Source organism: Anas platyrhynchos, chromosome 1 (genome assembly GCF_047663525.1).
Source record: "Anas platyrhynchos isolate ZD024472 breed Pekin duck chromosome 1, IASCAAS_PekinDuck_T2T, whole genome shotgun sequence".
Lineage (NCBI taxonomy): Eukaryota > Metazoa > Chordata > Aves > Anseriformes > Anatidae > Anas > Anas platyrhynchos.
Genome location: NC_092587.1, coordinates 206,272,960 through 206,300,470, shown reverse-complemented (window position 1 = coordinate 206,300,470; position 27,511 = coordinate 206,272,960). Strand labels below are relative to the sequence as shown.

The following is a 27,511-nucleotide window of genomic DNA, read 5'->3' as shown; positions in this document are numbered from 1 at the left end:
GGTAGTGACGTCACACCCCCGGGAGGCGGGAGGCGGGCGCGGGCGGTTGGCGCCGGCCGGGATGGGAGGGGCGGGGGTGGGGATGGGGGGGTGGGGGTCAATGGGCGCTGCTCACAAACATGGCGGGATCTGGAGTTTTGGGGGTTTTCACAGACACTGCAGTGTCCCCAGCTACGTGTCCTGGTCACAGATAGTGCAGTACCCACAGCTTTATGTCCCACCGTGCCCACTGCTATGTGTCCCTTCACAAACACCTCAATATTCCCTCTCACAAACACATCAATATTCTTCACAGACACCGCAGTGCTCACAGCTCTGTGTCCCTTCACAGACACAACCATGTCCGCTGCTTTGTGTCCCTTCACAAACACCTCAGTATTCCCCTCTTACAAATGCCACAATGCCCACAACTGTATGTCCTGTTCACAGACACCACAGTGCCCCCAGCTATGTGTCCCTTCACAAACACCTCAATATTCCCCCCTTAGAAACACCACAATGCCCCCAGCTATGTGTCCCTTCATAGACACCTCAATATTCCCCTTCACAGACACCACAGTACCCGTAGCTCTATGTCCCTTCACAGACACTGCCCTGCCCACTGTTAATGTCCCTTCACAAACACATCAATATTCTCCTCTTACAAACACCACAATACCCACAGCCTTCACAAACACAATAGTCACAGCTATGTGTCCCTTCACAAACACCACAGTACCCACAGCCATGTGTTCCTTCACAGATGGTGAAGACACTTCCTGCAGTGCCCCCAATATCTGTCCCTTCACAAACACTGCGATATTCCCCTCTTACAGACACCACAGTGCCCACAGCTCTGTGTCCCTTCACAAACACCGCAGTGCCCATAGCTGTACGTCCTGTTCATAGACACTGCAGTGCCAATGGCTATATGTCCCTTCACAAACACCTCAATATCCACAGCTACGTTATATGTCTGTCCCCTCTTTTAAACACAATACCCACAGCTATGCGTCCTTTCACAAACACCCCAGTGCCCACAGCTATGTCCTCTTCACTGACACCGCAGTGTCCTCTGCTATATGTCCCTTCACAAACACCTCAATATTTCCCTCTTACAAACACCACAATGCCCACAGCCGTCACAAACACAATACCCACAGCTCTGTGTCCCTTCACAAACACCGCAGTGCCCACAGCTATATGTCCTGTTCAGAGACACTGCAGTGCCCACGGCTCTACATGTATGTCCCTTCACAAACACCTCAATATCCACAGCTTTATGTCCCTTCACAAATACCGGGGTACCCACAGCTATACGTCCCCTCTTCACAACCACCACAGTGCCCACAGCTACACGTCCTTCTCACAAACACCTCAATATCCACAGCTGTATGTCCCCTCTTCACAAACACTACAGTGCCCATGGCCGTATGTCCTTCTCACAAATACCACGGTACCACAGAATCCCCAAATGGCTGAGGTTGGCAGGGACCTCCGAAGATCATCAAGATCCCGAGCAGGATCACCTAGAGCACCTTGCACAGGATAGCCCCAGGCGGGTTTTAAATATCTCCAGAGAAGGAGACTCCACAGCCTCTTTGTGCAACCTGTCCCAGTGCTCTGTCACCCTCCCAGTACAGAAGTGCCCCCTCATATTGAGCAGTAACCTCCTGTATTTCAGTTTTTGCCCATTGACTCTCATCCTGTCACTGGGCCCTACTGAAAAGAGACCAGCTCCATGCTCTTGCCACCTTGCCTCAGATATTTATACACATTAATTATGTCTCCCCTCAGTCTTCGCTTTTCCAGGCTAAGCAGGCCCAGTTCTCTCAGCCCGTCCTTCTACATCAAGTGCTCCAGTCCTCTCATCATCTTCATAGCCCTCCTCTGGACTCGATCCAGTAGCTCCATGTCCCTCTTTTACTGGGGACCCCAAAACTGGACATAGACTCCCCACCAGGGCTGAGTAGAGGGGCAGGATCACCTCCCTTGACCTGCTGGCAACACTTCTGAATGCAGCCCAAGATATTGTTGGCCTTCTTGGCCCAAAACAACTTGTGGTCAGCCTGCTGCCCACCAGGACTCCTAGGTCCCTCTCTGCAGAGCTGCCCCCAGCCCGTCCTGGTGCTCGGGGTTATTCCCCTCTAGGTGCAGGACCTTCTAGGTGAAGGTGGGGATAAATTCAGAAGCCTGCCAAGTCCTTATGAGCTGCAAACCCAGCGTAACCTCTGCCCTTTACACCAGTTCCTCTGTGTGTAATGTGAGGGTTATGCACTGGTTTCCAGCCAGCACTTCCTTACTGGTGTTGCTGTTTTTGTTTTTGACAAAGACGTCAGTCACCGTTAAGTACTTTGCTATTTTCCTGCCAGAAGTGCTGCGTGTTACCACAGGTTTTGGTGCCCGTGCCAAGAGGATGCTGTCCGAATGGAGACGGCCTCGCCGTGAGCTGACTGTGTCAGAAGATGGTCGATTTCTCCCCAAATAAATTCATTTATTCAAGCACAAGTTCCGATCAGATGCCAGGGGTTTGGAGCTTGCTTCCAGCTGTGGGCTCGCTGTCTGTAGCAGTGGTGCTTCAGGATCACTCGTGATAATTTGAAGCTGGAGTATACAGATTATTGTGCTTTTTCAGACTTCTGGCCAGGGTTTAGCTGGCAGTGGTGCCGTGAGGCAAGCAGTGCCTATTTTCTGTAACACTGCAAGGTGGCAGCCTACGGCTTCGGAGGTGGCTGTGCAGTAATCAGATAAACACTGCTTCTACACAAATCCATCCGAATGTGAACCTTTTAATCTGTACAGTGTCTCCTATATTATCTGATGTTCTGTCGCCATTTGTTTTCCCCTCGCTTTTCAGCACACCGTCAATGCCAGTCCTGCACCAGTTGTCAGAGGAAGAAGGATGATTTGGGTGATTTTCTGTCCTCGGAGAGGTGGCAGGACACCCTGAGTGACACGATCCCTTCAGTCTGGGTGAGATGTGCCGTCTGAACTCTGTGCTCAGGGCTAATTCAGGGCTGTCAGTACAGAATTGAGCAAGAAAGAAGCAACAAGAGCAGGTAGAAAGGCAGAAAAGCCATGAAAACAAGGACCGAAAGCCAGACCCCTGCCTTTGGCCAAAAGGCACTGCAAGCAGTGACTGGATCCCATCAACAATTCTCACCTGTGGTTACATTCCTGACATCTCCACTTTGTCACTTTGAGATACACTGGTATTTGTTATATTTTGTTTGGAGAAAGAGTGGCAAGAATTCTCATGTACAGAGGAAAATGTTGTTCATTCACATTATTTTTTGTAAAATATCCAAACAGTCTCAAATTCGCTAAGAACCTTGTCGTACCTATTCTTTCTACATGCTATGATTCAAGAATAAAAATTGGATGTAGCGTCTTGTGAAGAATCTGAAAGAGTACTCTGATTTTTTTTTATTTTATTTTATTTTTATATGAACCTGTTTAGATTAAATTTAAATTAAAGCTGTAATAATATCAGCTGCACTTGAGAATGCAAGAGGTGCGGCAGTCAGTGGGTTCAGAGCTCATCCCTTCATCACCTTGTCCCGTTAACTTTCTTCTCATTTGCATTTATTTATTTTTATATATTTATTTATTTATTTGTATTTGTATTTATTAGCTGCAGGACAGGAGCTTAGCCTGAGCTGGACAACTCACCCACGTCGGTGCACGGTGCAATTCCAGCAGGACGTGAAGGCAGAGAGGAGGAGAAATGGGAAAGGAAAAAAAGGTGAGAGCCTGGCAAAGTGAAGGAGACTCAGAGCACACACCAGCTTTATCTGCTTCTCCCTGCCCACAGACTCAGCACTGTTGCAGGGTTTGGGCAGCCTCGGAGACACGTAGGTTGGGGAAGAAAACTGTGAAAGGACCCGGGAATGGAAATGCTGAGCGTGAGACCTGACATACTCTCTAAATGAGATGAGATGGTATTTGCCTGCTGGATGTCGGAGCCATCTTCAGTCTGAATGGTGCACAGCAGTTATTCACAAGGATAAAAATACTATTTCCAGTTACTATTCCTATAGAAAAGCCACCCTCAGAAGCTTGAAAAGAGGCACAGAACATTATTTGGCCTTAATTCCTGGTAGCTTTTCCACACAAACAGGGATCTGTCCCCATGTGGACTGCACACATGTCCACACAGACCGCTGCTGGACCCCAAAAGTTGCTTAAATTGGAAGGAATTGTGAAGGAACAATGCTGCAGGGTAACACCTTTTGTATTAATGAAGTGTTGCCCACTTGTGTTCCAGTTTTGGCACGCCTGAAGCAAGGACCTTGGTGGCAGTGCCACCAGAGGAGTTCGAGTCTGCTGTGCAGATCCACAGATCAGCCCTTCCTCCGAAGTGGAACAGCACGGGGTGAAATCTTCAGCTTTCATGGCCAGGAAGAAACACTAACAAAGCCAAATGAGCAGCTCTTGAGGTCTGGGTATTTCTGGGAAAACTCTTCCAGAGCTCGAGAGAGCCCTGAGTCTGCAGGCACCGTGTGGGATTCTCTGCCATGAGCATTGCCCCAGATGGCGATGCATAAAACGACACGCATATGTGGAAAAAATCCTCCCATCAGTTAAACAAGGCTTTCCTGAGAATTGCTACTGTCATGCACAAGCGATATCTGTGGGCAGATACTCGTTTTTATCACAGTTTGAGTGCAGGGGGGGGAAGGAGCTTGGCAATCTGTCATCCACGTGCAGGATGCCAGCTGACCTCGAGGGCCAAACTCCGCTGCTGGGAGCTGAGCCTGGCTGCTGAGCCCCACAAAAAAAAAAGCTCAGCGAACCCCTCCTGAGGAGTCAAGTCCTTGGTTTTGTGAAATCTGGAGGCGCTGCTTTCAGCTCTGTTCTCTGAACTCAAATCCTCATCCTCATAAATCACCGTTGCTGATTTATGGCTGAAGCCACCCATAGGTGCCTCCTATTTGTGTTTTTTTATGACACGGTTGCTGTTGTTTTACTTGCTCCAACATCCTCTAGTAAGCAAAACCTGACTTTTTTATGCTTTTTTTTTTTTTTTTTGTATTTATCCAACAGTTAAAGATTTTTTTTTTTTCCTTTTTAGTACCCCAGGGACCTTATGAACATCCATGATTTGGTGAAGAAGTTCCTAAATGCACAGATTTCTTGGGTGCAGCAGAGGTGATGGCCAGAGGGGTACGATGAGGTACCTGCTGAAGCGAGCTGCTCCTCCATCTGCAGGTACTCAGCATCCTTTCATGCTCCTATGGGCTGCACACCAAGAGTCATCACCCCTCCTAGTCCTTTAGCAACCTTGCGTAGATGAATTATTGGGAAGTTTGGTCCACCTGCCTATTTGCAGGCTGGTTTTGAAATCAGGGTTTAGGAGCGAGGGCTCCTTCCTCAAAAAGGAACAGTATCTGAAGGATTTGGGAGAAAAAAAAGGCTGGAAATATAAAGGATGAGTTTGTAGGTGCTTGTATGCTTTGCTCAGGAACCCAGCCTGCAGTGGGGCTGCCTTTATGGGAAGCTCATCGGGATGCAAGACTGTAGTTGGTCTGATCTCCCATTGCCTTTTTGGAGACTGAAAGTCAGAACAGGAATTGCTGCCAGCAGTTTGTGTCGGCTCGCTCGTGTGGGTGAGGTGCAGGCACGATATTGCTTCCCCTTCTTTGTTCTCGTTCAGCTTTTGGACTCAGGAGACCTCGTGGACATCCCTATGGCCGCAGCCCACTGCAAGGCAGACCCACGCAAGGCAGCTGTGTGTTCAGGGGTGAGTATTTCAAAGAGAAATGCAATATTTTTTGTCTTCTTTTATGCCTATGGGGTCAAATAAATGGTTGTTTTCTCTCTCACCTTCTCCAGGTCAGGACCAGAGACGGCTGGACCAGAGCTGGAAACCTCTGAGATGCCTGGAGCCCAGCTCCTAGCAGATGAGGGATTGACCATCAACAGAAATCGGAAGGAAAACTGTTTATTTCAGTGGAGGTAATGTTATTTAAAGCGGAACAAAACCAAAACTAACGTGACAGGTTTGGGAAGCACGGCCAGTTCCCACAAAGCCAGCGCTACGTGGGGCTGCTTTCAGAGCCCTCTGGAGGCTGTTTCCATCCTTCTTTCGGGGGCTTGTGTCCTGCAAAGAGGCCCTGCTCTGGCTTAATCCGTAGGATTTCTGTCTGCCTCTGCCAGGCTGTCCTGAAAAATAAAACGTGAATGTCAGCGCAATTTACTCTACTTATTGGAGGTTATTTTGTTAACGAGCTGATGATACAGAGCCCAGTGTTTATATTTTAAGACGTATATAATGGAGCAGTTGTGTTTGTTGGAAAGACACGCTTCAGAAAGTGAACGAAGACATTTTTTTTGTGAATTTCACAGCCCTGGGATCCACGGGAGGAGGAGCAGGTTCAGAGTGGACACGTTTTGTGGAGGGTGGATCCAAAAAGACCTCTGAACGAAGCAAGCGGTGGCCATCGGCAGAGCTTCTTGGGATGAGGATCAGCTTTTAGTGGTGAGGCTTTCCCCAGGCTGTGCTCGATCTGAGCCAGTTCATTGCTGTGCTGCGTGTGTAACTCTTTATGTGAGAGGACATTTCTTGGGATATTGCATTCCTCAGAATATTATAGAATATCATCTGCCAGGCACCTCCTGTCTTCGTTTCTGTTCCCTGGGCTGCAGTTTCCAACCTCTTCCCTGGTGCCTCAGTGTTTCCCTGGTATTCTCCCGTGTTTAATGGCTTTTCTTTCTCATAGAGTGTGCAAAATTGCAACGCAATTCTTACACCGTGTGTCCTCAGCAGAATTTATATACATGCATTTTATCAAATCTGTCGCCTCTAGACTCCTGTGACATGTTTAGAGTCCACGTATGATGGATTAGCAACAAAGACAGCAGGCAGCATACCTTCCCTAGCCTCCCTTTTCTGCTCCCCTCTTGTTTTGTAGGTCATGCTCACACTCTGCTAAAATTTTGGTTAATCGTGTTTTCTATCCAGTCTCCTTTGCGCTATGTCCAGGGCTGGATTTCATCAGCATCTCGAGACAACGACTGCCAGACTTTAATTAACTATCGACAGAAAAAAAGTAAGTTTTCCCATCTGTGTCAAAGTTTGCTTGTTCTGTAAGATGCAGTGGACTCTTCAGTGCAATTTAAAAAGAAATTCAGCGTTTTTTTTTTTACTTTTTCCTACCCAAAATATCACGTGGCAGTTTAGTCACATCACTCCTTGTTCTGCCCACAATAAACCTAAAAAGTCAGGCCTGAATTGTGGTTGCCTTGGATGTAGGTGGGGGTTACTACCCGATATAATCCCCCTCAGTCACCTCTTCAAATGATAGGACCGGCATCTTCCATTTTTTTCCTGAAAACCAGGAATTTCTGACCCCGGGGCTCTTCTCAGCCTCCTGCACACGTGGCTGGAGTCGAGGCCATCATGATTTTTGTCGTTTCGGCAGAGATCTTGTATTCGCTCCGAGGTGGACATAATTCTTGTTTTCTGACAAGCCCTGGGATTTTGTTTGGGCTTTCTGCAGCTGTGTTGTGATGCTGATGTCAGCCCTTGAAGCAATCAGTCTGAACACGCTTCTATTTGGAGGAACTTGGTATTTTTACATTAAACTGCCTTTTGACCTGAACCAAAACAAATTTCTGCAGTTACGCTGCTGAGCATTTGAGCTCTGTTTTTGTCCTCCCTGGCACCTTTCAACTTGGACTGAGAGAAGAGGGGGAGCAACACTTACCTCTTTTGAAGAAGGAGTGGTAGCACGTCTTTTTTCCTGTCTTCTGAGCTGCCACCTATAAGGGAAAGTCAAATTTCTCAGGGAACAGAGCCATGGGCGGGGATTTCATGCAGAAAAAGGTTCAGGTACCTAATGAGAAACGCTGGCTGTTTTCCCAAAATCATGTTCTGTGGCATGGACACGTAAAATGACAAGAGAGGAGAAGTGTGAAGTTAAACCCCATCTCCTCCCCAAGACCTAGAGACACCACAGATCACCGGGGCAAGGGGGGAAGCGTTTCTTAGAGCTGCTCTGGGGACTCCAGCATGGGGTGGAGATACCCAAACTGGTTGTACTGGAGGGTGGCTGGGTGCTAGGCAGTCCCTCTGCCAAGAGCGGAACGAACTTCTGTCCATCCTGCTTCTTGGCACAATAAATCAGCCCGGCAAATCTGAAGCATGTGGATGTGCAGAGACCATCGAGGGGAATGCCAGCTTTCGTTTTCTGCTGTGGGATTTGGAACATTCTCCCCGCCTGTAGTCACATTCCCATATTCTTTCAGTTAAGCTTATAAAGCCATTTGACCTGGGAAAAATGTGCAAACCAGTAAGAGGATAAGACAGCATTTATCCTCTGCACACTATTTTAAAACCTTTCTCTTTTTTCAACGTTTGTTTGCCCTTTTTTTCTTTTATTTATTTATTTTTTTTCCCAAACCTCAAAGGAAAAAGTAAATGAATTGAACCATAAATTTCAAGAGAGAAAAAAGGAAGAGCCACTTAGAAAACAAAACAAACAGAACTATATGAAAAATTACCCTGAAGTTAGACAATGATTTTCATTTCAAAACTTCTATGGAAACCTTTTAAAAAATGCCAGAATGGATTAAAAAATGTTAAGCTCTTGCTGCCATTTCTGGATACGAGGCAGCTGTGACAAGGCTTTGTTCCCAGCCCGGAGCACTCCCGGTTGCATTCCTCTGCGTTGTCTTTGAAGCAAAAGAAACTTGGTTCTCAAGAGAGGTGGCCAGTATTGTGCAGGGAACAAAGAAATGCCGAGAACCTTGGTTAGAAATTGTTAATTTTTGGAGTGTCACCTACCTTCGGATGTAGTCCACAATTTCAGCCCTCTTGTACACCAAAATGCCCGAAACCAAGAAGAGTAAAACCAGTGTCCCAGTAGCTTTTCCCATATTCTTTACAGTTCCCCCTGATTGGAAAGGAAGACAGAAAGAGAGAACGTTACCCTCTGCGCACACCAGGCGTTTCTGGCACAAAAAGGGAAGAAATGGAGGAGAAAGGGCTCAGGTCTCCGAGGCACCTCCACCACTGCCTGCTTGGGAGCCACCAGCGTTTGCACCATTCTCAGAAACAATCAAAAGCCTTCAGGTACGCAGCACAAGGGGTAAAGTTACACTACATGGGCCTGGAAGCAAGGATTCTTTTTGGGACTGCGTGGTAAAGAGCTCGAGGATAACCAGTGAGGTTGGAAAAAAAATGGAAAGCTTCCTAGGTTGTTCCCTGAGAAGGGCGCACAGATGAGGAAATATCGAGATATAGCGGATAAGAAATTTGAGCTGAACATCTACTTCTGCTAATGGCTGAGGCTCCAGCCTGTAGCTAGTGTCTGGAGGAGAATGGGAAGGTGGAAAAGGTGGAAAAAAAGGTGGAAAAGGTGGAAAAGGTGGAAAAGGGTTCGCTCCTCCCAGCACGCCGGGGCAGCCACCAGGAAGACTCCGGCAGGATCCTAAAATTTGGCGCTGGCCTTTCTCCATGAATTGAGAGGAGCACGACGTTGCCACTTGGGCATCTTCACCGCCACGCCAGCAGGTGAAATATCACGACGGGTTGATGTTTCAGGAACAGCTGATTCAGCATAGAAGCTGTTAATTGCCCAGAAGAGCTTGATTTCTGTAGTGCCATTGGGCTCGAGCAACTTGCCATCAGCCCGGCCAAATAAGCAGCAGAAAAAATCTCATCATTCTTCATCAGCAGCAGAACTGATGAGCAAAGAGGGTCAGGGAAGAGCCTGAAAGCTGCCAGCAGTCGGGTTTTGGAGTGCTGCTGAGTGACTGTGGCGTTCTGCTCATCAGCAAGTTATTGCCCATAATATATAGGAAAGCAGAAGGGTAAATCTCAGGGGTACGTGCCAGGAAAATATTTATGCCCTGTTCTCCCAGGATTGAAGCTCGGCTGGAGATCTCTGTTAAGAGGAAAGGAAGATTCTCCTAAGAGGGTTCTGATGAGCTCAAAAGACACTCCTCATCAGCTGCCTTAATGAACTGTGGGCTGGCTCATTGGCCCCTGTGCTTAATGGAATCGATCTGCAGTTCCTCTGGGTGCCCTGAGAGTAGTCAGAGAGAGGCAGGCAAGGCAAGCACAACTGGAGGGGTAAAAAGAAGTGAGATAAGAGGAAAAAAAATAATAGAATATATTAGAATAGAATAAATTAGAATAGAAAAAATTGGAATAGAATAAATTAGAATAGAACAGAATAGTTCAGTTGGAAGGGATCTACAAAGACCAGCAAGCCCAAATCTGATGTATTTTAAAAGGAATGGAGAAAGAGATGCCTGAACCAAGCCTGGAATGATTTGGAAGTACAGGTGAGGAACTGCTGAGCTTATCCAAGAGCAAATAATGCCAAGAGAGGCAGTGTGATGTGCAGGGCTTACAGTAGTACGAAGGAGGTGGGCCGCTGTCGATGCTGCCTCCAAATCCTTCCTGCTTGCAGTCTGGAGGGGCCCACCCAAAATCGCAGTGGCAGTTTTTCTTGTTGTTGCACACCTAGAAGAAAATTAATAAATATTTTAGGGCACGAAAGAGAGAGAAACACCGTGTGGCAGCGAAGGGCAGGATGAGCTCCACAGCCTGGTTACTCGTGCCGTTTTGCCAGCTTGGTAGGAGTGCTTTTTGCAATCCTCAAGCTGTTTGCGCTGCAGATTTGGAAAGCACTTTCGTCGTCTTTATTAACTGCAGAGCTACCCTGCTCTTGCGAACGTCCCTATTTCTGTCATGAAAAGTCACAAACACATCCCAAGTGATTTTGTCACCTCCGTGTGACTCAGAAATCAGGGCTTTTGAGCCCTGAGTGAGCTTTTTTAGCTCTCTTTAGGTGCTGGCTGGCTGATTTTGCACGGTTTGCTGTTAGCCCAGGGTCGTGATGCTGTTTGGCTGTACAGACCCAGAGCTCTGCTGTCCCATCCCAAAATTGCTCGCTTTCCCAGGTAAAGGCACAAACACAGGGGCTGGGCTTCGAGTGACGTTTTGCTCCCCTTCCCTGCGGTGGCAGGGTGGAGGTTTGCTTTCTTCACTCCTTTTCTTTGCAGCCTGAGCCATACGGAGCAATAATTATTACATTTCGAGGGTGCTTAATTTGGAGAACTGCTTCCCGAGGAAAAACCATGTGTCTTTTGGGGTCATAAACCCTTTTTTCTCCAGGGACAGCAAAAAGACACGGTTAATCCAACTACCTTTTACCAAAAACGTAACTGAGAGTGGACCCAGATATCTGCAGCTCGTGGTAAGAGATGAAAAGGAGACAACAAATTCCTCCAGCTGTGGGTTTCCAGCGTGATTTTTCTTACAGATTCCCCCGGATATTACAGCTAAAGGCCCCACAACAGCAAATCTTCCCCAGACTTTCCCCAGACGCATCTCCTGCTCGCCTACAACTATCAGGAAAGAGGGACGGGTACCCTGAAAGTGACATCACAGAAAAAAAACTGACACGTGAAATAATTCTGCCAGTATCAGTGCCCGAAATGTAGGTTTTATGGAAGATGAAGTGCAGCCCGTGTCGTACAAAATCTGCCATTTCTCTGCGACTTGCGAGGAAAACAGCGTTGTATAACCGAGCGTGCATCTTTCAGAGGATCTCTCCAAGCCCAGCTAATTTAAATTCAGCAGCACTGACAGGTGCAATGAAGGATGAAGCGTTACGATGTAGAAGGCAGCTTTTACAACATCCGAGGGAACAAAGAAGACAAGAGGTAGAAGTAAGCGATGAACGCTGCTATCAAGGGCTGCGGACTGTCAGAGCACGATCTGGGAGGAAACCATGGGTGAAAAACAAAATATTTTGTGTGCTGCTGATCCGGAAACCTTTATGGGCTTCTACTGTTGATTTTGAGAGACAAATTTACATTTCATATATGCTGCTCTTTAAAGGATGCTTGGAGGTTTGCTACTTACCCCTTTGCCATTGCACTGTTTCTCTGTGCAATCGCTGTTGAGAAAAGCTGCACTGACACACGTCCTGTTTATACATATCTGCAGAAGGAGACAGATTTATTGCAGAAAGAAACAAATCTACGTCGGTGAAAAGGTAAAATGACAGATGCCAGGAAAGGGCACTGACTGCCGAATTGGGATAAAATTACTGAGAAACGGCCCAGCAAGTCTTCTCACTCATTTCATTTCGTTTCATCCGAGGCTTTTCATCCCCTCTCTCCAAACAAGCACCAGGGGAATATAAAATGAAGGTCTTGGCTTCCAGGGTCAAGACGAACCAAAGAGATGGAACAAAAGACAAACAAAAGGGAGGTGGAACAAACCCACCGAGGGCTACAAAAGGCACCGAAACCTCTTCTAGCTCAGGAGTAATTCAGAGCTGAAAAAAAACCTGACAGTTGTGCCAATTTTAGTAGGCTCCTGTCTCATCCTGTCCAGTCCCTAGGACATGAACGAGGCCTTGGAAGTACAGAAGGGGTTTTGTTTGCTCGCCTGGAGCATCCTCATATCTCCAGGAGGCACCCAAGTATCTCCTCGAGGCAGGAGGAGACCGGAGGAGTTACACTTTGGGCTTTTTGTCTTGCAAATTGGTTAGTTTGGGGAAAACTATTTGCATTTGGTGGGTGGTATGAGCCCCATCTCTCCTGAAAGGGGAACTCTGCTGAAGCCAGCACTGATGAGCTCCTTCCCTTTTGGTGGAACTCAGCACCTGGGATTTTCTTAGAGGTATTTTTGCTGCCATATAATAGCAAGAACCTGATCCTTTAGTCTGTCACCAGCTTGACAGGTCTTCAGCTTTCTGTGTGGGTCAAAGGGAAGGAGTGAGCCCTGTTCTTGGAAGAACATTTGAAATTCTTTTTTTTTTATGTGCAACAGATAAACTTTGACTTCGGTTAGTAGCTTCAAAAGAAGAGGAGAATCTTTCATGCCTGAGAAGACGAAGAAAAAAGCCAAGAACAAAAGCCAAAGTGACGTGCTGCGATTTTCCCCCCTCTAAAAGGAGCCTTTAACACTTTGGGGCTTATCTTGGAGATCACGAACATTTTCTTTAGGAACAAAAATCCTTCCATTTAACCTCCATCCTATTCCATCCCTGTATCCCCCTGGCTATCCATGGGTACCTTGTTCCTCCCGCACGACGTCCCGTCTTTCACCGAGCCTTCGTCAGGCGTGTCCAGGGGCAGGTGGAACTCCAGCCCCCAGCACAGCTCGTTGTTCACCGTGGTCTGCACCACGGTCTCGCCGTCTTGCCGGACTGGCACTCGTTTAATGTTGGCACACTGCACTCTTCCGCAGAGGATGTTCCTAAAACAGACAGACGGACAGACGGACAGACTGCTGCAAGGTTTGTGAAGACATCCGAGGATGTGCTGACCCGTGCTGCTGGCTGGCTGAGCACCCTGCTAATTTTTTGGCCTCTTCCAGCTCACACCCTTGGAGCAATTTGGGCATGGTCAGAGGTTACAACTGTCCAGGGCTGATCCCTGTAGGCAATTCCCATCCAACCAACCCTTTTTGGAGGTGTTTGACTAGCGCTGACACGGATCCTACGCTACCCAGTGGTGTCAGTGCCATGGGACATATGGGTGCAGCTCTTGGGTCTGTCTCTCCAGAAGCAGCAGGGACACATCTGTTTGTCTTTTTGAGCCTCAAATTTCACATTTTGCCATTTTTAAAAACACTGTATGAGAAATGCTGATATTTATGCCAGGTAGAGTTCCTCAGAAGCTCATCTCTGCGCTCGGAGATGGCAACAGTGAAGCTCAAGTTCTGCCTGTGCAGTGGGAAAATAAGAAATTAGCTCAAATTCTGAATTTGCACTCTAGTGTCTGCTCTGATGATGGCAATGTCCCAGTCCTGGGTGAACTGCCAAGTGCAAGCATGAGGAAAGGTCAGGAAAGAGGGGGCTTTGGAGATGCTGCGCATGGCAGCAACAAGACAAGAATTAAGGCTAAAAGGCTAAAAAAAAATGATTATCCAATGGAACAGGGTGCTGGGGCTGCACACCCCTTGCACGGGGCGATGTCCTGCTCCCGCTGAGCAGCCAGGTGCTGGTGGCACTCACTCCTCCTGGCACTTGGTGTAGTAGGTCCCGTTCCAGCCGCAGTTCCCGCAGCGGTCGCCTCGGATGTTCACTTCCCTGAAGCAGCTCAGCGGGGCACGTTGGGCGGCTGCAGGGACAAAAAAAACCAGAGATGTTCATGGCGAGGTGCACACCTGCACCCCTAACCCCTCCTGCTGCTCCGTGGGATCGTCCTGAAAGGACCTGTCGTGTTTTATGGATTTTTCAATTTATTTTTTCCCCAGATTGGTCAATGTGAGAATGAAGAGGCTGCATGAACAGATCTGCCACCAAGAGATCAACCAACAATCAAACCATGGTCATTTATCCAGAACAACCTGGAGCACAAGATGGGAATACAGACTGCAAATCTTTCCCAAATCTATTTTTTTTTTCCCTTTAATTTTAACTTGCCGTATAACACAGAGAAGGCTGAGATGGCCATATCAGCCCTTCACATGACAGTTCCCGTGTCAAGATGACGACAGAAATAATCTGCCTTATCAATATCCTTGCCATTTAGGGCACTGCAACCACTGCTGCCTGAGGAAACCTCTTTTTTGTTACCCTAAATATTAAAAAAATATATATTATACTATATTTATATACATATTGTTTCATCTGTACAGTTATGATATAAAATCACGGGGTATTTCAAAAGCATTCTGTAATATTTCATCCACTGGGGAGGTTTGGGTTGGATATTAGGAAGAATTTATTTACTGAAAGGGTTGTTGGGCATTGGGGTGGGCTGCCCAGGGTTCAGTCCCCATCCCTGGAGGTCTTTAAAAGACGTTTAGAGCTCAGTGATATGGGTTAGTGGAGGACTAGTTAGGGTTAGGTCAGAGGTTGGGCTCAGAGATCTTGGAGGGCTCTTCCAACCTAGAAATTCCGTGATTCTGTGATTTTTCTGTGCGTATTTTCATAGAAAAATTGCTTCCCCATCAGCAGCAATCATTGGGATTTGAGTTGTAGATCTGGTTAAGATCACTTATATTCTTAGGTAACCCCTCCAGACACCTAAGCCTGCCTAAATCACAAAGAGCAAACAATGAATTTTCAGGAACCGTGGAAAAAAAAAGAAAAAAAAGAAAAAAAAAGAAAAAAGAAAAAAAAAAAGGACTTTTTCAAAGCAGAGGGCAGGGAGAACGGGGGAGGCAGGGGCTACTTCTGGCTCGGGCGATGCGCTACCTTTGCCGAACAAAGCCTTGCACTGAGCCTCGTGGCTGTGGCACTGCCCCTCGTAGCAGCGGTCGTTGTCCCCGCAGGGCGTCCCGTCCTGCTTGAACACGTCCTCGGGGCAGGTGGCCGAGGAACCGTTGCAGAACTCCGGCAGGTCACACGTGCTCCTGTATTCCCTGCAGATTTTTCCTGCGGGCTGAAACTAGGAAAAAAAAAAAAAAAAAAAAAAAAAAAAAAAAAAAAGCACACAAAAGTTTGGAATTGATTTTTTTTTTTTTTTTTTTTTTTTTTTTTTTCCAGAATGGCCGGTCCAAATTATTCAAATCCACGTGGCAAAATCTTAAGGAATGCCTCAAAAGTGTAAGATGAAGGATGATTTAAATTTGCAAAATGTCAGACAGAGCAAGGAGTGGTTTTATTCACACATTTCGGGCTGAACAAGTCAGAGATGCCTCTAGAGGTACCCTGCTGCTAGATTTTCCCTAAAAACGCTCTTTTTGGCCACTCTTGTGGCCGTGGGATGTCTGCTCCAGGACTGCCAACGCCTGTGGCTGGCTGCTGGGTGCGGTGCTGTCCCTGCGCCCTGGTTTGCTGCTCCTGCTGAGGGTTTTCCTCGGCCATAATTTCACTGTTTCGGAACAATTTGTTCTCTGCGGGAGCACGGGCAGATTCCAATCATGTTTTCTGCATATTTTCAGACCAAATATACTGAGAAAGATGGGAAATAAACACGATAGCACCGAACAAACAGCCCTGACGAGCAGCTAAGGCATTAATTACCCTAATTTCTAGTAGCAGCAGGTCCTGCTGTAACTCACCTGGCACTTGTGACAACATTCGCCCCTGTAACAAGAAGCCCCCGGTGCGAGCGAGCAGGTGGAGGAGAAGCAGCATCCCGACTCCAGGCATGCCTGGGGGTGAGACACCAAAACATCCCGCTGTTACAGATGCTCCTCTCTAGCTTAAGAGACGTGAAATTGCAGGGAATTCAGGAAAATCTCTGCTGTTTTTCTGCTGCTCCTCGCTTGTGGAGCTCTGTGTCGCAGGGAACTGTTTTATTCAGGAATTTTAATTCCTTAAAAGTTCAGATTCCCGGCCCCGAAGCAGTCAAGGTGCTGATGGGCTTTGTCCCATAAAAAAAAATTAATTATTGAGTTTTTAAGGGTGCCTGGAACTTAGGGATATCTGCTTTGTTAGAAGAGCTGATCGATGGCTTTCTAGCATAATAACAATAAAAGGAGACGGGAGCAGCACTGAATTATCACACAGGCACACAAACCCCCCAAAAAAGGAGGTAACGGACAGAAAATAAGATTTTCTTTGGGCCTTCTGGGGAGACCAGGCTTGTAATGAGGTATTTGAGAGGGGAGGGAGGATGCTGTAAAAATTATTGTGGGGTATTTTAAGGGGATTGTGAGGATGTGCAAAAAGGGATGGCTGGGAGTGGGGGAAAGGGAGAGCCTAGGGTGGATTGGGGAGGAATAAATATGGGAAATAAAGAAAGAGGTTAAATGGGGTGATAAAAAGTGCATCTGCTCAGCACACCAGGCTGCAGAAGCTCTGTACAAAGAGCAACTTTACAAATTAAAAATGAGAGTTCTTGCTGGAAAACATAACTGTCCTGGTGAGCCACAGCTGCACCTCCTAGCATTACGGCAGTGGAGATACCAACACGCAAGTGCTCTTAAAAGCACTTTTAGAAAACTCTTCCACTGATTTTGGGGTAAATTTAATAGAAGAAAGAACAGGAAAACTCTGGTTTTATAGACAAGAAGAGGGCAAGTGGCAATAATTTGCCTATAGAGCTTGGTGGAGGCAAGGACATGCCCCTTTTTGGGCTTTGACTTCTGACTCAGGGAGTTTTTTTTGTCTGCAGACCCCCATTGTGAAGAACATTAGCACAACCAGAAGGCAAAAACCCTTCCAGGTGGACAAGGTTTGGAGTCATCTCCCTCCCAGCAGCTCCTGGCCAGCCCCTCGTAGCCAGAGCCCCCCTACGGCACGAGCTCGCCCTTAGCTCTGCACGGTCAGATGGGAAAGGTCCCTCCACACAGTTAGGAAAAAAAACATTAAATTACCTCTAAATACCTTCTGCATGTACAAAAATCCCGCATTTTCTGCACACAAATAAAGCCATGGTTGGGTAAACCCCCACTTCGAGGGTGTCCGTGGAAGTGGAAGCCAAGGGGCTCATTTGGACACGTAACCCTTCGGTGTTTGCTCCTTCCCAGGAGCTGGTGAGCATTTATAGTTGCAAAAAAACCACTTTATTAACCCCATTCTATCCCGTAGATTGCAACGAAATATTTAATTGCTGACCTCGTCACTGCCGCAGTCACATTCTTCGCCTTTTTCCAGGACGCCGTTGCCACAGAGCTCAAAAAGAAATGGTTTTAAGGATGGTATGTTGAACAGACAAGGCTTATTTTTTTTGATTACTTCGTCGTAATATTCTCTCATAGTGCAGTTACTGAATGCCAAGCAAGATCTGCAAGAAAAATATGGATTATATATATATATAAAACCATACCATGTACATAAAGTAATCGGTGGGGTCAAAGAATAACAGAGAGATTAAGTAACAATGAGGAATATGGGAAATTTTAGGGGAAACAAGGCTTTTTTTTCTTTTTTCTTCCTTTTTTTCTTGCATAAGGACATGGGAGACAGCAATAGGTGCCTGGAAGAGAGAAGGAAAAGGCTCAGGTAAATGACATCGAGTTGGTGAGCAATGCAGGAGCGTGGGCGTGAGGATTTCCAAAAGAGAAGCCAAATCATCTGGTGCAGAGGGTTTTATAGAGAAGCTAAACACAGTTTGTAATTTTTATCTTCGTTATGGCTATATAACGAGGGAGCAGGAAAGAGGAGCAGCTCCTGCCCCATGCAAGGCAACTTTTTTGGGAGATTTATTTTCAAAGGCAGCATCCCTACACAGGCAGTGCAAAAGGAGGGGTGCAGTAACCCCTGGGTCTGCAGGAGGCTTTCAACCCTGCCATGAAGAAGCCAACAGCAAGGAGTATTTGGAGAAAGCAGATGGAAAATTAATAAAAAATTATTATGTCACCAGTTGGATCAAGGAAGCCGAGTTTGCTTTGAATTTGTGGCTCAGGGTGAGCTGGAGTCCCTTGTCTCACCTAAAAACCTATTCTCACAACCTTAAGAACTTGATAAAGAATGGTAGAGTAATTTAAATTAGAAGGGATTTAAATTGGCAGTCCCTGGCCCTACAACCTGCACAAAGCAGGGCCAGCTTGGATGCCAGGTAGATGCTGAAAAAAAGGAATTAAAAGATATTGTGGAGGAATGGGGCAGATGCACTCCTCTAAAGAGACCCAGCAGCTGCTCGGAGCAGGGCAGAAAGAGGCAATGACCCGATTTTCACCCAAAATGATGTCGGGAGAACCGAGCCGTACTCACCCCGGGGACGATCGCATGATGCATCCTCTGTGGGTGCAGTTGCAGCTGCAGAATTGCTCGTAGAATTGCCTCGCGTCGTCGTGGTCGAAGCCCAGGCTGTGGCCGATCTCGTGCGCCAGGGTCATCACGTCGCTGATGGTGTCCTGGCCGGAAAACTGCAGCCGGGGAGAAAAAAATCTCAGGTCCACGCTTTCCTAAGCAGGGGATGTTGATGCGGACAAGTTCAGGTCCAGAATTCTTGAATTTTGCTCAGTAATTGTACGATTTGTGCTAGCTGGGGGCTTGCAGAGCAAATAACCAGTTAGGGAAACCAAAACCCCTAAAGAGAATTTTTTTCTGGGGAAACAGTGGGGATTTGTTCCACCTCTTCTTCAAGCAACAACAAAAACAAGACCAACATCACCTCCTTTAGATGCCCGGTTTAGACGTTATCTGCTGAAAAACCTGAACCCAGGAGTGATAAGGAATTAAATCCCAGGGTTCACTGTGAATATGGCAAGTTTACTTTTCCTCTTTTTTTTTTTTCTTTTTTTTTTCTTTTTTTTTTCTTTTTTTTTTTCTTTTTTTTTTTTTTCTTGCTGGAACTGTGTCTTTTTACATAATAACACTGAGCGGTGATCACCTTTGCTGTGTAAGTTATCTTGAGCCTTACACTGCATCTGTGTACACTGATAGGCATTAAAACAACCCTGAAATATCCATGTACCAGCTGCTAGATGGAAATCACCGAGCACCTTGAACGCCTGAACGTCTTCTTTGCACCCTAGGAGAGGTGTCTGCAATCTGCCCAGGTGTCCAGAGAGATCTACGTCCTCTGCTACAGCAAAATCTGGGCATAACTCAGGTTAATGCTGATTTCACGGGGAAATTTGTGAATGGAAGGTGCTCTCCTTTAGCCATGCAGCTGGAGCCTGCGAACACCGCTGGGTGTTGGGCTCAGGCTGCAGGATCCTGAGCTGGGGGACAGCATCCGAAGCAGCCTGGCACTTGTCGTGACTCAGATCCCCAAAAGCTGCTGGGATGTGGTGCTGGGACCATGCTCTGGGTGTCCCTGCTGGAGAAGGGTGGCTCCGGATGGACCCAGAGGTGCCCCAACCTCAAACCCTTCTGGGATTCTGGGGTTCGGTGACATTATAGCTGCTATGTGGGAGGATAAATTATGGGGGCAATGTTACAAACTATGAGGTCTCCTCTTACCGAGACGACACCGACGGAATTGGGCTGGCACATCATCCCCTTCCAGGTAAAGCCTCGCTCTGCGTAATATTGGCCGCTGCAGCAGAGAAGATGGGGTGTTAAAGGGAAGCGACAGCATCATCATAACAACAGGATACCCTGCGGGAATTACAGCTGGAAAATTATGGCTTCAGGCTGCAATAAACTCATTTCTTGAAGATCTATACCAATGGGGATCTCCTTCCTTGGAGGGATCAGTGGGGATCCCTTTGGCTGCCCTCTGAGCTCTGGGGCTGCTCAGCAAGGTTTCCCTGTGTGCAGTGACTGTGTTATAGAGTAAATGCATATTTATACACATTTATCGGAGATTTTAGCATGCAGAGGGTTTGTTTCCCATCAAAGGCAAGTAAAAGGAGCAGTCAAAACAGAAACAATGCACTAGGTGTTAAAAAGGGAATGAATGAAGCGCTTAAGTGAGTGCATCGATAGCGTGAGATCCAGCTTCCCCCTCCCAGCAAAACAATTTAATTCAAATATTGTGCTGTAAACCACACGCCGACAAATTAAGACGTCTAAAAATGAACGGCTGATCTATACAAAAGGGTTCACATTAAAAACGAGATTAAAATAATTTAGTTACAGACAACGGCATGAGAATTGGAAATGCGATGCGCGCTCCGCATGCCTGGGAAAATACAAAAGAGGACAAGGAAAGGGAAGGGCAAAGTGCTTAAAAACCTCCTTGTACCAATTTACATGACAAAGGGGCGCTGATTAAAACACGGACTGATTAAGCCAAAACATTTTCCTCCGTGAGATACCACCAGGAAAGAAACATGCAGGGTGTATGGGCGCAAAAAGTGGAAGGGGAATGGGGCTGGAGGTGCCCCTGCTCCTTCTTATCCCTTATCCCGCGGGCTCTTACAGCAGCAGCTCCACGTGGTCGTACTCGATGCGCACCGCGGCGTCTTTTTGGCACCAGCTGGTGAAGACCTGCAGCGTCTGCTCCAGGCTGTGGGTGGCCATCACCTGGTCCCCCTTGGTCCACATCTCCACGGCGCTGATGACGATCTGCAGCTTCATGCGCTTGTACACCTGGGGGTGCCCAGGGAGGTGGTGGGGTCCCCGTCTCCGGGGGTGCTCGCCGAAACAGCCGAGCATTTTCTTTATTTCCATGAATTATATCAATTTAATAGGGCTTTCCATGCAGCTCATTTTGGGATGGCTGAGCTGCGGGCTGATGCCCCGGCACCCTGCCCCTGTGCTCCTTCCTAGGGCTCAGAGCAGGGCGATGATGAAGTGGAGATCATAATGAGCCACCAGGAAGCACTTAGCACCGATAATGCATATTCCATCAAACAGCTTTAAAGGGATAATTTCGTAATAATTTTTACACTGGCTTCACTCACACCCGAAGGGATTTTTTAGGAGGGTGGGAGTTACATCACTTGGGAGCCCATCATTTCTCCATGAGGGGCTGAGCACCCGGCCCTTCCCAGGGCACCCACCACCGTCGGGACCGCGTGGGTGCTCACCGTGTTGAGGAGGTTGCTTATGGAAATGAAGAGGTGCAGCATCAGGGTTTCGTTGTAGCTGTTAGCTTTGAACTGAAAAGGGGGGAGAGGGGATGCGTTACAGCCTCGCGATGCCCGCGGGGGGAGCTCCCCTTGCACCTTCCACAGCCCAGCACCCGTAGCCCCCCGTGGGTCTGCACCAGCCCTTCCCCAGCTAAAATCCTAATTAACCACATCGGTCAGAATCACGGTGTGGGATTTCTCACCCCACTGGGGCTCTATTATTTCGAGAGGATGGCTCTTGGCACCGACAGGAGCCCACGGTCCCTGCTCATTCAAGAGGATGGTGCAGGGAGAGGCGTGCTCATTATCTGCCTTCATTAATCAAAAACCCAGTCCCACGGAGCAGAGCTGGTGCCTTGGGGTGGTGGGGAGGCTGAATCCCCACCTCTTTTGGGATTGGAGAGGGGGCACGGCTCCTGGGTTTTGCTGCCTTCCCAGGACATGTATCCCCATGGGACCATTTTGCACCATTTCATTCCATTCAAATCAACACCAGAGTAGCTTTCAAAACGCTCCAATTACCCCAGAAATGGCTGCTGGGGTCCGTCCCTGAGCGTGTTACGGCAGTCAGACCTCATCACTTATTTCAAAACCATTTCTCCTCCCGGCCTCAAATCACAGCAGCGCCCACACACGGGGTGAGCACCATCAACCCCTTCCCATGGCGAGAGGCACGGGAATGTGCTTTGGTTCCCTCAGGTGCTGAGAAGCAGCGCCCCTTCTCCTCTAAACACAGACATTGGAGCCCCCTGATTTCAGAAGTGGGGCTCAGAGCAAAGAAAAGCCACCAGCACGGAGCATCAGCTGTATCAAAGCCCCACGGCGCTGAGTTTTGGCACTTACCAGCTCCTGGTTGGCGACAAGAGCCAATTCCAGGTACCGGGTGGGCACGGGCAGGCTCTGGAGCCCGGGGACCTCCTGCAAAAGATCAAATGGCACAGGTCACACTCTGGGAGGTGCTTTTTTTTTTCACCACATTGCAAAAAAAACGAGGTGCTGTTACTCAACACAGTCCAGAATTTCCCTGGTACCCACAGGACGAGAACATAGCAAATATTTTGGAGAAGGAAAGGTTACTGCATTGGTATAGAGTCAAGGAATCACAAAATCATCTAGGTTGGGAAGGATCAGGGTCATCGAGTCCAGCCATCAGCCTCAGTGGTAGCAATGTCCCATCTCTGATGGCATCAGCGTACAGCCAAGATTTCACTGCAGCACGGGGACTTCCCAACCCCAGAATGGCATTTTGGGGTTCAAAAATTTTTGCTTTCAAGAAATTGAATTTATTCGTTGGCATGCCAGAATACTGCAAAAGCCTCTCTCACTGCACGGGGCTCTGGGGACCACCTGGATTTAGTAATTCCCTGAGAGTGAGAGGAGGAGGAAGAGGAGGACGAGGACAAGGAGGAAGAGGAGGAGGAAGAAGAAAAGGAGAAAAAGATTTTTGCTCTCAGAAATACAACCAGCTTGGCAGAGTCATGCATGGCTACAAAACTGCTCTTGCTTAAGACCCATTTAAGCGTGGGGACTCATCCCTCTCCTCCAATGAACAGACGCCACTTTATTATTATTATAAATTCTCCTCTCTCTGGCGGGTTCTCAGTAAATTCAGTGAAATTGTAGCAATTTAAAAAACTATATTTTTTATATAGCTGGTAAGTAATTCTTTCACCTAAGTGTTTCGTATTGTTATCAGAAGGCAGCATCTCCGAACGTCGCTCTATTTCTTTCACCCAATGCAATCGGAGCACGCTGGCATAAATAATAAATAATCCACACTGGTAGGTACAGAAATAACACTTTATCTCGGCTCTTTTGACAGCAGGGACAGCAACGACAAAAGTCCTCACAAGCCCTGGAAGCGTTGGTAAATCAAAGCAAATCATTTTTATTTTTTTAATAACCAGGGTGTTTCCGAAAACGAGCACATCAGTGAGGTCCCGTAACAAATGAAGCCAGAGCAAACTGATTTCCTCTGATAACGTGGAAACTGGGTTTCTGAACAGTGGATGGGGAGCTCTTACCTCGATAACCAGGATTTTCCTGCTCCCGTTTGCGATTTCTCCCCCTGTGCCCAGGTCCTGGTGCTCCCTGGGCACCCGGCAGAGCGGGGGCGAGCCTCCTGCCAGCGCCTTTCGGAAAATGAGGTGCTGGAAACTCGAGGAGTTCTCCACCGGCTGGATCTCGTACCTCAGGTCTCCGAACTGCAGCACTCCGCTGGTAAGAGACGCGAAGGAGACGGCTTCTTAAATTATTTAAGAAGTGCAAAAAAAAAGAACCAAAGTGATGGAGGTGCGGGGCAGCCCTCGGGAGCTTGTGCCATCAGCTGGGAGCCCCAGGAGCATCCTCGGGGGTTCGGGGCTCTTGGGACAAGCCAGCATTTTATGTGGTTTTGGAAACAGGGGATAGAAAAGGTTCCTTTTAGCTCTGCCAGACATGAAAATATCCCAAAAAATACCCCAAATGTGGGGTGCACCTGAGGAGGAAGGCGTCCCCAGCAGCGTTTGCTCACTATGCGCTTTTTGAGTGTCTCTGCAGTGTTTTGGCACGTAAATCCTGCCTACAGCCTGCCAGAGGTGTGCAAAGCACACTGCTTGGCCAAATATTTCATTAAAAACTGATTTTCTAACAGTTTTTTAACTCTCTCCCCAATTTTCTTCTATCTATGCATCTTTTTGACCCCTATGTTAAAATTTGCTCCTGAACTATCTCAGATTTGGGCACTACCCATGGGATGGAGCAGGAGGCAGGCAGAAGGGGGATCACCTGCTCTGAAAAAGGACAAAAAAAAACAGCCCCACAGCACCCTACCTGATCCCAAAGCACGTGCTGACGGAGACGATGGAGCCTGGGGAGCCCTCCACGAACCCCTGGTAGAAGCAGTCGTCCTGCAAGGGGCAAGCGGGGCCTCAGCCACGGGAAAAGCTCCTGAGACAGGGCTCAGAAAATGCACCCATAAAGGGAAAAATGAGAAAAGAACCTTAAAAAAAATATCTGTCCTTTCATTTGGGGCAGGATCCCCTTGGGTGAAAATAAAAGGTGTGGGAGGTGAGCAGGGAAAAAGCAGGAGGATGAGCGGGGTGGAGGAGGCTGAGGGAGTGTGGCAGGATCCTCCAGTGCTAATAGAAAAGGGATTATTTGGATAATGGTGATTTTGGGGTGATATTTTTTCAGATTCCTCAATTTTTCTTTTGGTGGAGTTAAATTGTTTTGTTGTTTTTTTTTTTTGTTTTTTGTTTTTTGTTTTTTGTTTTTTTTTTGTTTTTTAAAAAACAACAACAACAACAACAACAACAAAAAACACATTAAAAAATGGAAAGGAAACTCAAGTGTTCTAATCAATCTCTCTCTCTCTTTCTTTTTTTTTTTTTTTTTTTTTTTTTTCCAGGTTTTAGCAACTTTTTGTACAATTCCCTTCCTTTTTCAAACAAATAGTGAAAAAAAAAGGATGTTTTCAGAAACAGCATCCCCTCGGCGAGCAGCACTGCTTCTGTCCCCTGGGGCACCCCGGGCAGACCCCAACCCTCACCTGAACATACGGAAACTCGGTTATCAGCTCCCCCTCGGCCCCGTAAGTGAAAACCGGGAGGTCCTTGGCCACCAGATTTCTGGAAAGTGAAGCAGAATTTCTCAGGGTGGGGGTTGCTCACTGCCACGGAGATTTGCAGGAGGAAGGAGAACTGAGGAGCCTTACTTTGCCTGCGTCAGGTGGACGACGTGGTAATTTCCTTCTGCCTTGATTAAGTAAGCCTTGTCCTCCTGTAACGCAATGCGTGGTAAAATTTGGGGTATTTATTTGTTTTCCATGGTCCCTGCCTTCCCCAGGGAAGCCCAGTCTGTGGGCTGATTTTGGGATCCGGAGCCACCCCTCTCCCATATCTCCATCCCCTATGCAGCATCCCCCTGGGCAGAGGCAGGGTCAGGGCTGGGGGCACCCAGGGGCTAAAAAGTGTTTCCAAAATCATTTCCAAACCGGTGCCTGACCTCTGTGTCAGCCCCGTGCCTCAGCTCCAGCTGCCTCGGCACCGTCACTTCGGAGTAGATGATGCTCGATGCTTCAGCAAACCCTGGAAAGGTTTTGAGGTTAGGGAGCAGGGACGTGGCTCACACCAGGCTGGGAGGATTTCAGTGTAGAAGGAGGGTTTTAAGTGGGAAATTTTAAAAATTTGACGTGTAAAACTGCAGATTCTTCAACGAGAGGCATAAAAGAGTGGGTTGAGAAGTTCAATGCTAATGCCAACTTTTAAAGAAGTTTAGGTACAAGAAACTCTGGAGAACTCTTGAAAAGGGGAGAAATTAGATGATTTCCAGAATGTCAAGATTCAGAACCTAGTGCACATCCTCCTGCTCATGATCCCAGCCCATGCCTATGTCCCTTCATCCCCATTGCCCATCCCCATCCCAATCCCACATTCCGAACCCCATCCGCATCCCAATCCCCAATCCCATCCCATCCCCATCCCATCCCCATCCCCATCCCATCCCATCCCATCCCCATCCCCATCCCATCCCATCCCATCCCCATCCCATCCCCATCCCATCCCATCCCCATCCCATCCCCATCCCCATCCCCATCCCCATCCCCATCCCCATCCCCATCCCCATCCCATCCCATCCCATCCCCATCCCCATCCCCATCCCCATCCCCATCCCCATCCCCATCCCATCCCATCCCCATCCCCATCCCATCCCATCCCCATCCCCATCCCATCCCATCCCATCCCCATCCCCATCCCCATCCCCATCCCATCCCATCCCCATCCCCATCCCATCCCCATCCCCATCCCATCCCATCCCCATCCCATCCCATCCCATCCCATCCCACCCCTCTCCCTGCCTCCCTTCCTCTCACCTGGGCAGAGGAGCAGGATCAGTCCCGCGACCCCCGTGCCCCTCAGGGGTGGGCACAGCCCCGTCCCCATCCCTGTGCCCCTCACGGCCTGTGGGAACACAGCATCAACCAGGTCCCCTCCCCAGCTCCCCCAGCCCCTTGCTGGGCTCCCTGAGCTACCAGCAGAGCCCCAAACCCCCCCAGTTGCCCCCAAAGCCCCATTCCCAACCTCTCCCACCACCAGCCCTCGGTGGGGCCTCTCCGTGTCCCACCCCACAGGGACCCATCCTGCCCCCACCCCGCTGCCACCCAGCCCTGCCTCCAACTGCCACCTGGAGCCCCTCCACCTGCCACCCCAACCTGTCTCATCCCAAAATATCCCATCCCATCCCCCTCATTGCCATCGCCTTGGCCATGCCTTCTCCAACTGCCATCTGGGCCTGTTCCCCTCACCTCCAACTGCCACCATCCCTCCTCCACCCGCCACTTATCCCCGTTCCATCCCTTTCCCTCCAATACCACCCCCTCCCCATTTCCCTTCTCCTCTCTTTTCTCCTCCTCTCACCCTCCCCATCCCCATCCCCATCCCATCCCCATCCCCATCCCCATCCCCATCCCCATCCCCATCCCCATCCCCATCCCCATCCCCATCCCATCCCCATCCCCATCCCATCCCCATCCCCATTCCCATCCCATCCCATTAATTTCCATTTAGCCATTAATGCCCAAATTATGGTTGTTTGAACAGAAACTTCCCATTTTACGTTTCCACCCCCTGCTCTCATCCCTCCATCCTCCCAGGGGCACAGGTGCTGGGGGGCCCTGTCTAGATTTGGCACAGCCCACGGCAAGGACGAATTTTGGTAAATCTTCCCTTTTTATAATTTCCAGTGTGAGATATGAGCAGATTCACCCTGAAAACCCCCAGACAGCCCCCAGACAGCAGCTGCCAGAGCCCCAAACCCCATAAAAGCCCAACCTCATTGTCCTTTCCCTGAGTTCCCCCAGGTCCCAGCCCATCCATGATATTCCTCTCTGGGTCTGGTGGCTCCTTTATGAAGTCCTGCAGAGCCCAGCAACGTGCTGGGCCAACAAGGGTCTCAGTTTCCCTGTGCTTGGTGCAAAATGGGGCCATTTGGGGATGATTTTCAATGGTTTGGCTGTCCACCAACACCGACTTGCAAGGGCTGCTCCGTTGCATGGGGATGCAGGATTGGGGTTTTTGCAGACTTTGTGGGACTCAAGGGCAATGCCTGGCTCTCTTCCTTCTGATTTCCACCCCTGGTTTATAGGAGAATTTATTGTAACCCATGCTAGCTTTCTTATATATACAAATATATATATATTTTATGGATTTGGGGGATATT

The 27,511-nt window shown here is 48.2% G+C and overlaps 1 protein-coding gene and 1 long non-coding RNA gene across 4 annotated transcripts; one reads left to right on the top strand and one right to left on the bottom strand.

Moving 5' to 3' along the window:
- The first annotated feature begins 15 nt into the window (after positions 1 to 15).
- Positions 16 to 14,540, top strand: LOC140001394 (uncharacterized). Of its 3 annotated transcripts, none has more exons than XR_011806612.1 (9): positions 16 to 2,952; positions 3,614 to 3,724; positions 4,247 to 5,190; positions 5,636 to 5,722; positions 5,815 to 5,937; positions 6,328 to 6,460; positions 6,894 to 7,031; positions 8,871 to 9,055; positions 14,207 to 14,540. It is a non-coding gene; the product is annotated as an uncharacterized lncRNA (long non-coding RNA). The 3 variants fall into 3 exon arrangements; XR_011806610.1 differs by having other exon boundaries at positions 64 to 2,952; positions 6,944 to 7,031; XR_011806611.1 differs by lacking the exon at positions 8,871 to 9,055 and having other exon boundaries at positions 66 to 2,952; positions 6,944 to 7,031.
- On the bottom strand, positions 5,908 to 26,300 carry LOC106020233 (disintegrin and metalloproteinase domain-containing protein 9-like). Its single transcript, XM_072032951.1, has 21 exons — positions 26,166 to 26,300; positions 25,298 to 25,380; positions 25,008 to 25,072; positions 24,843 to 24,921; positions 24,125 to 24,201; positions 23,338 to 23,530; positions 22,157 to 22,231; positions 21,272 to 21,343; positions 20,662 to 20,831; positions 19,758 to 19,833; positions 18,561 to 18,715; positions 17,463 to 17,631; positions 15,962 to 16,054; positions 15,153 to 15,345; positions 13,965 to 14,070; positions 13,021 to 13,204; positions 11,861 to 11,938; positions 10,342 to 10,453; positions 8,768 to 8,876; positions 7,689 to 7,743; positions 5,908 to 6,144 (listed from the first exon to the last, which is right to left on the bottom strand). The coding sequence occupies exons 1-21, from the start codon at positions 26,233 to 26,235 to the stop codon at positions 6,106 to 6,108; spliced, it is 2,253 nt and encodes a 750-aa protein (XP_071889052.1). The 5' UTR covers positions 26,236 to 26,300; the 3' UTR covers positions 5,908 to 6,105.
- Between the last annotated feature and the right edge of the window lie 1,211 nt (positions 26,301 to 27,511).

Excerpts from the sequence above, each read along its gene's own strand:
- LOC106020233 (XM_072032951.1), bottom strand. The coding sequence starts at position 26,235 with ATGGGGACGGGGCTGTGCCCACCCCTGAGGGGCACGGGGGTCGCGGGA. Across the intron at positions 25,381-26,165 it reads GATCCTGCTCCTCTGCCCAG|GGTTTGCTGAAGCATCGAGC; the intron begins GTGAGAGGAAGG and ends AAACCTTTCCAG. Across the intron at positions 23,531-24,124 it reads AGCACGTGCTTTGGGATCAG|CGGAGTGCTGCAGTTCGGAG; the intron begins GTAGGGTGCTGT and ends GTCTCTTACCAG.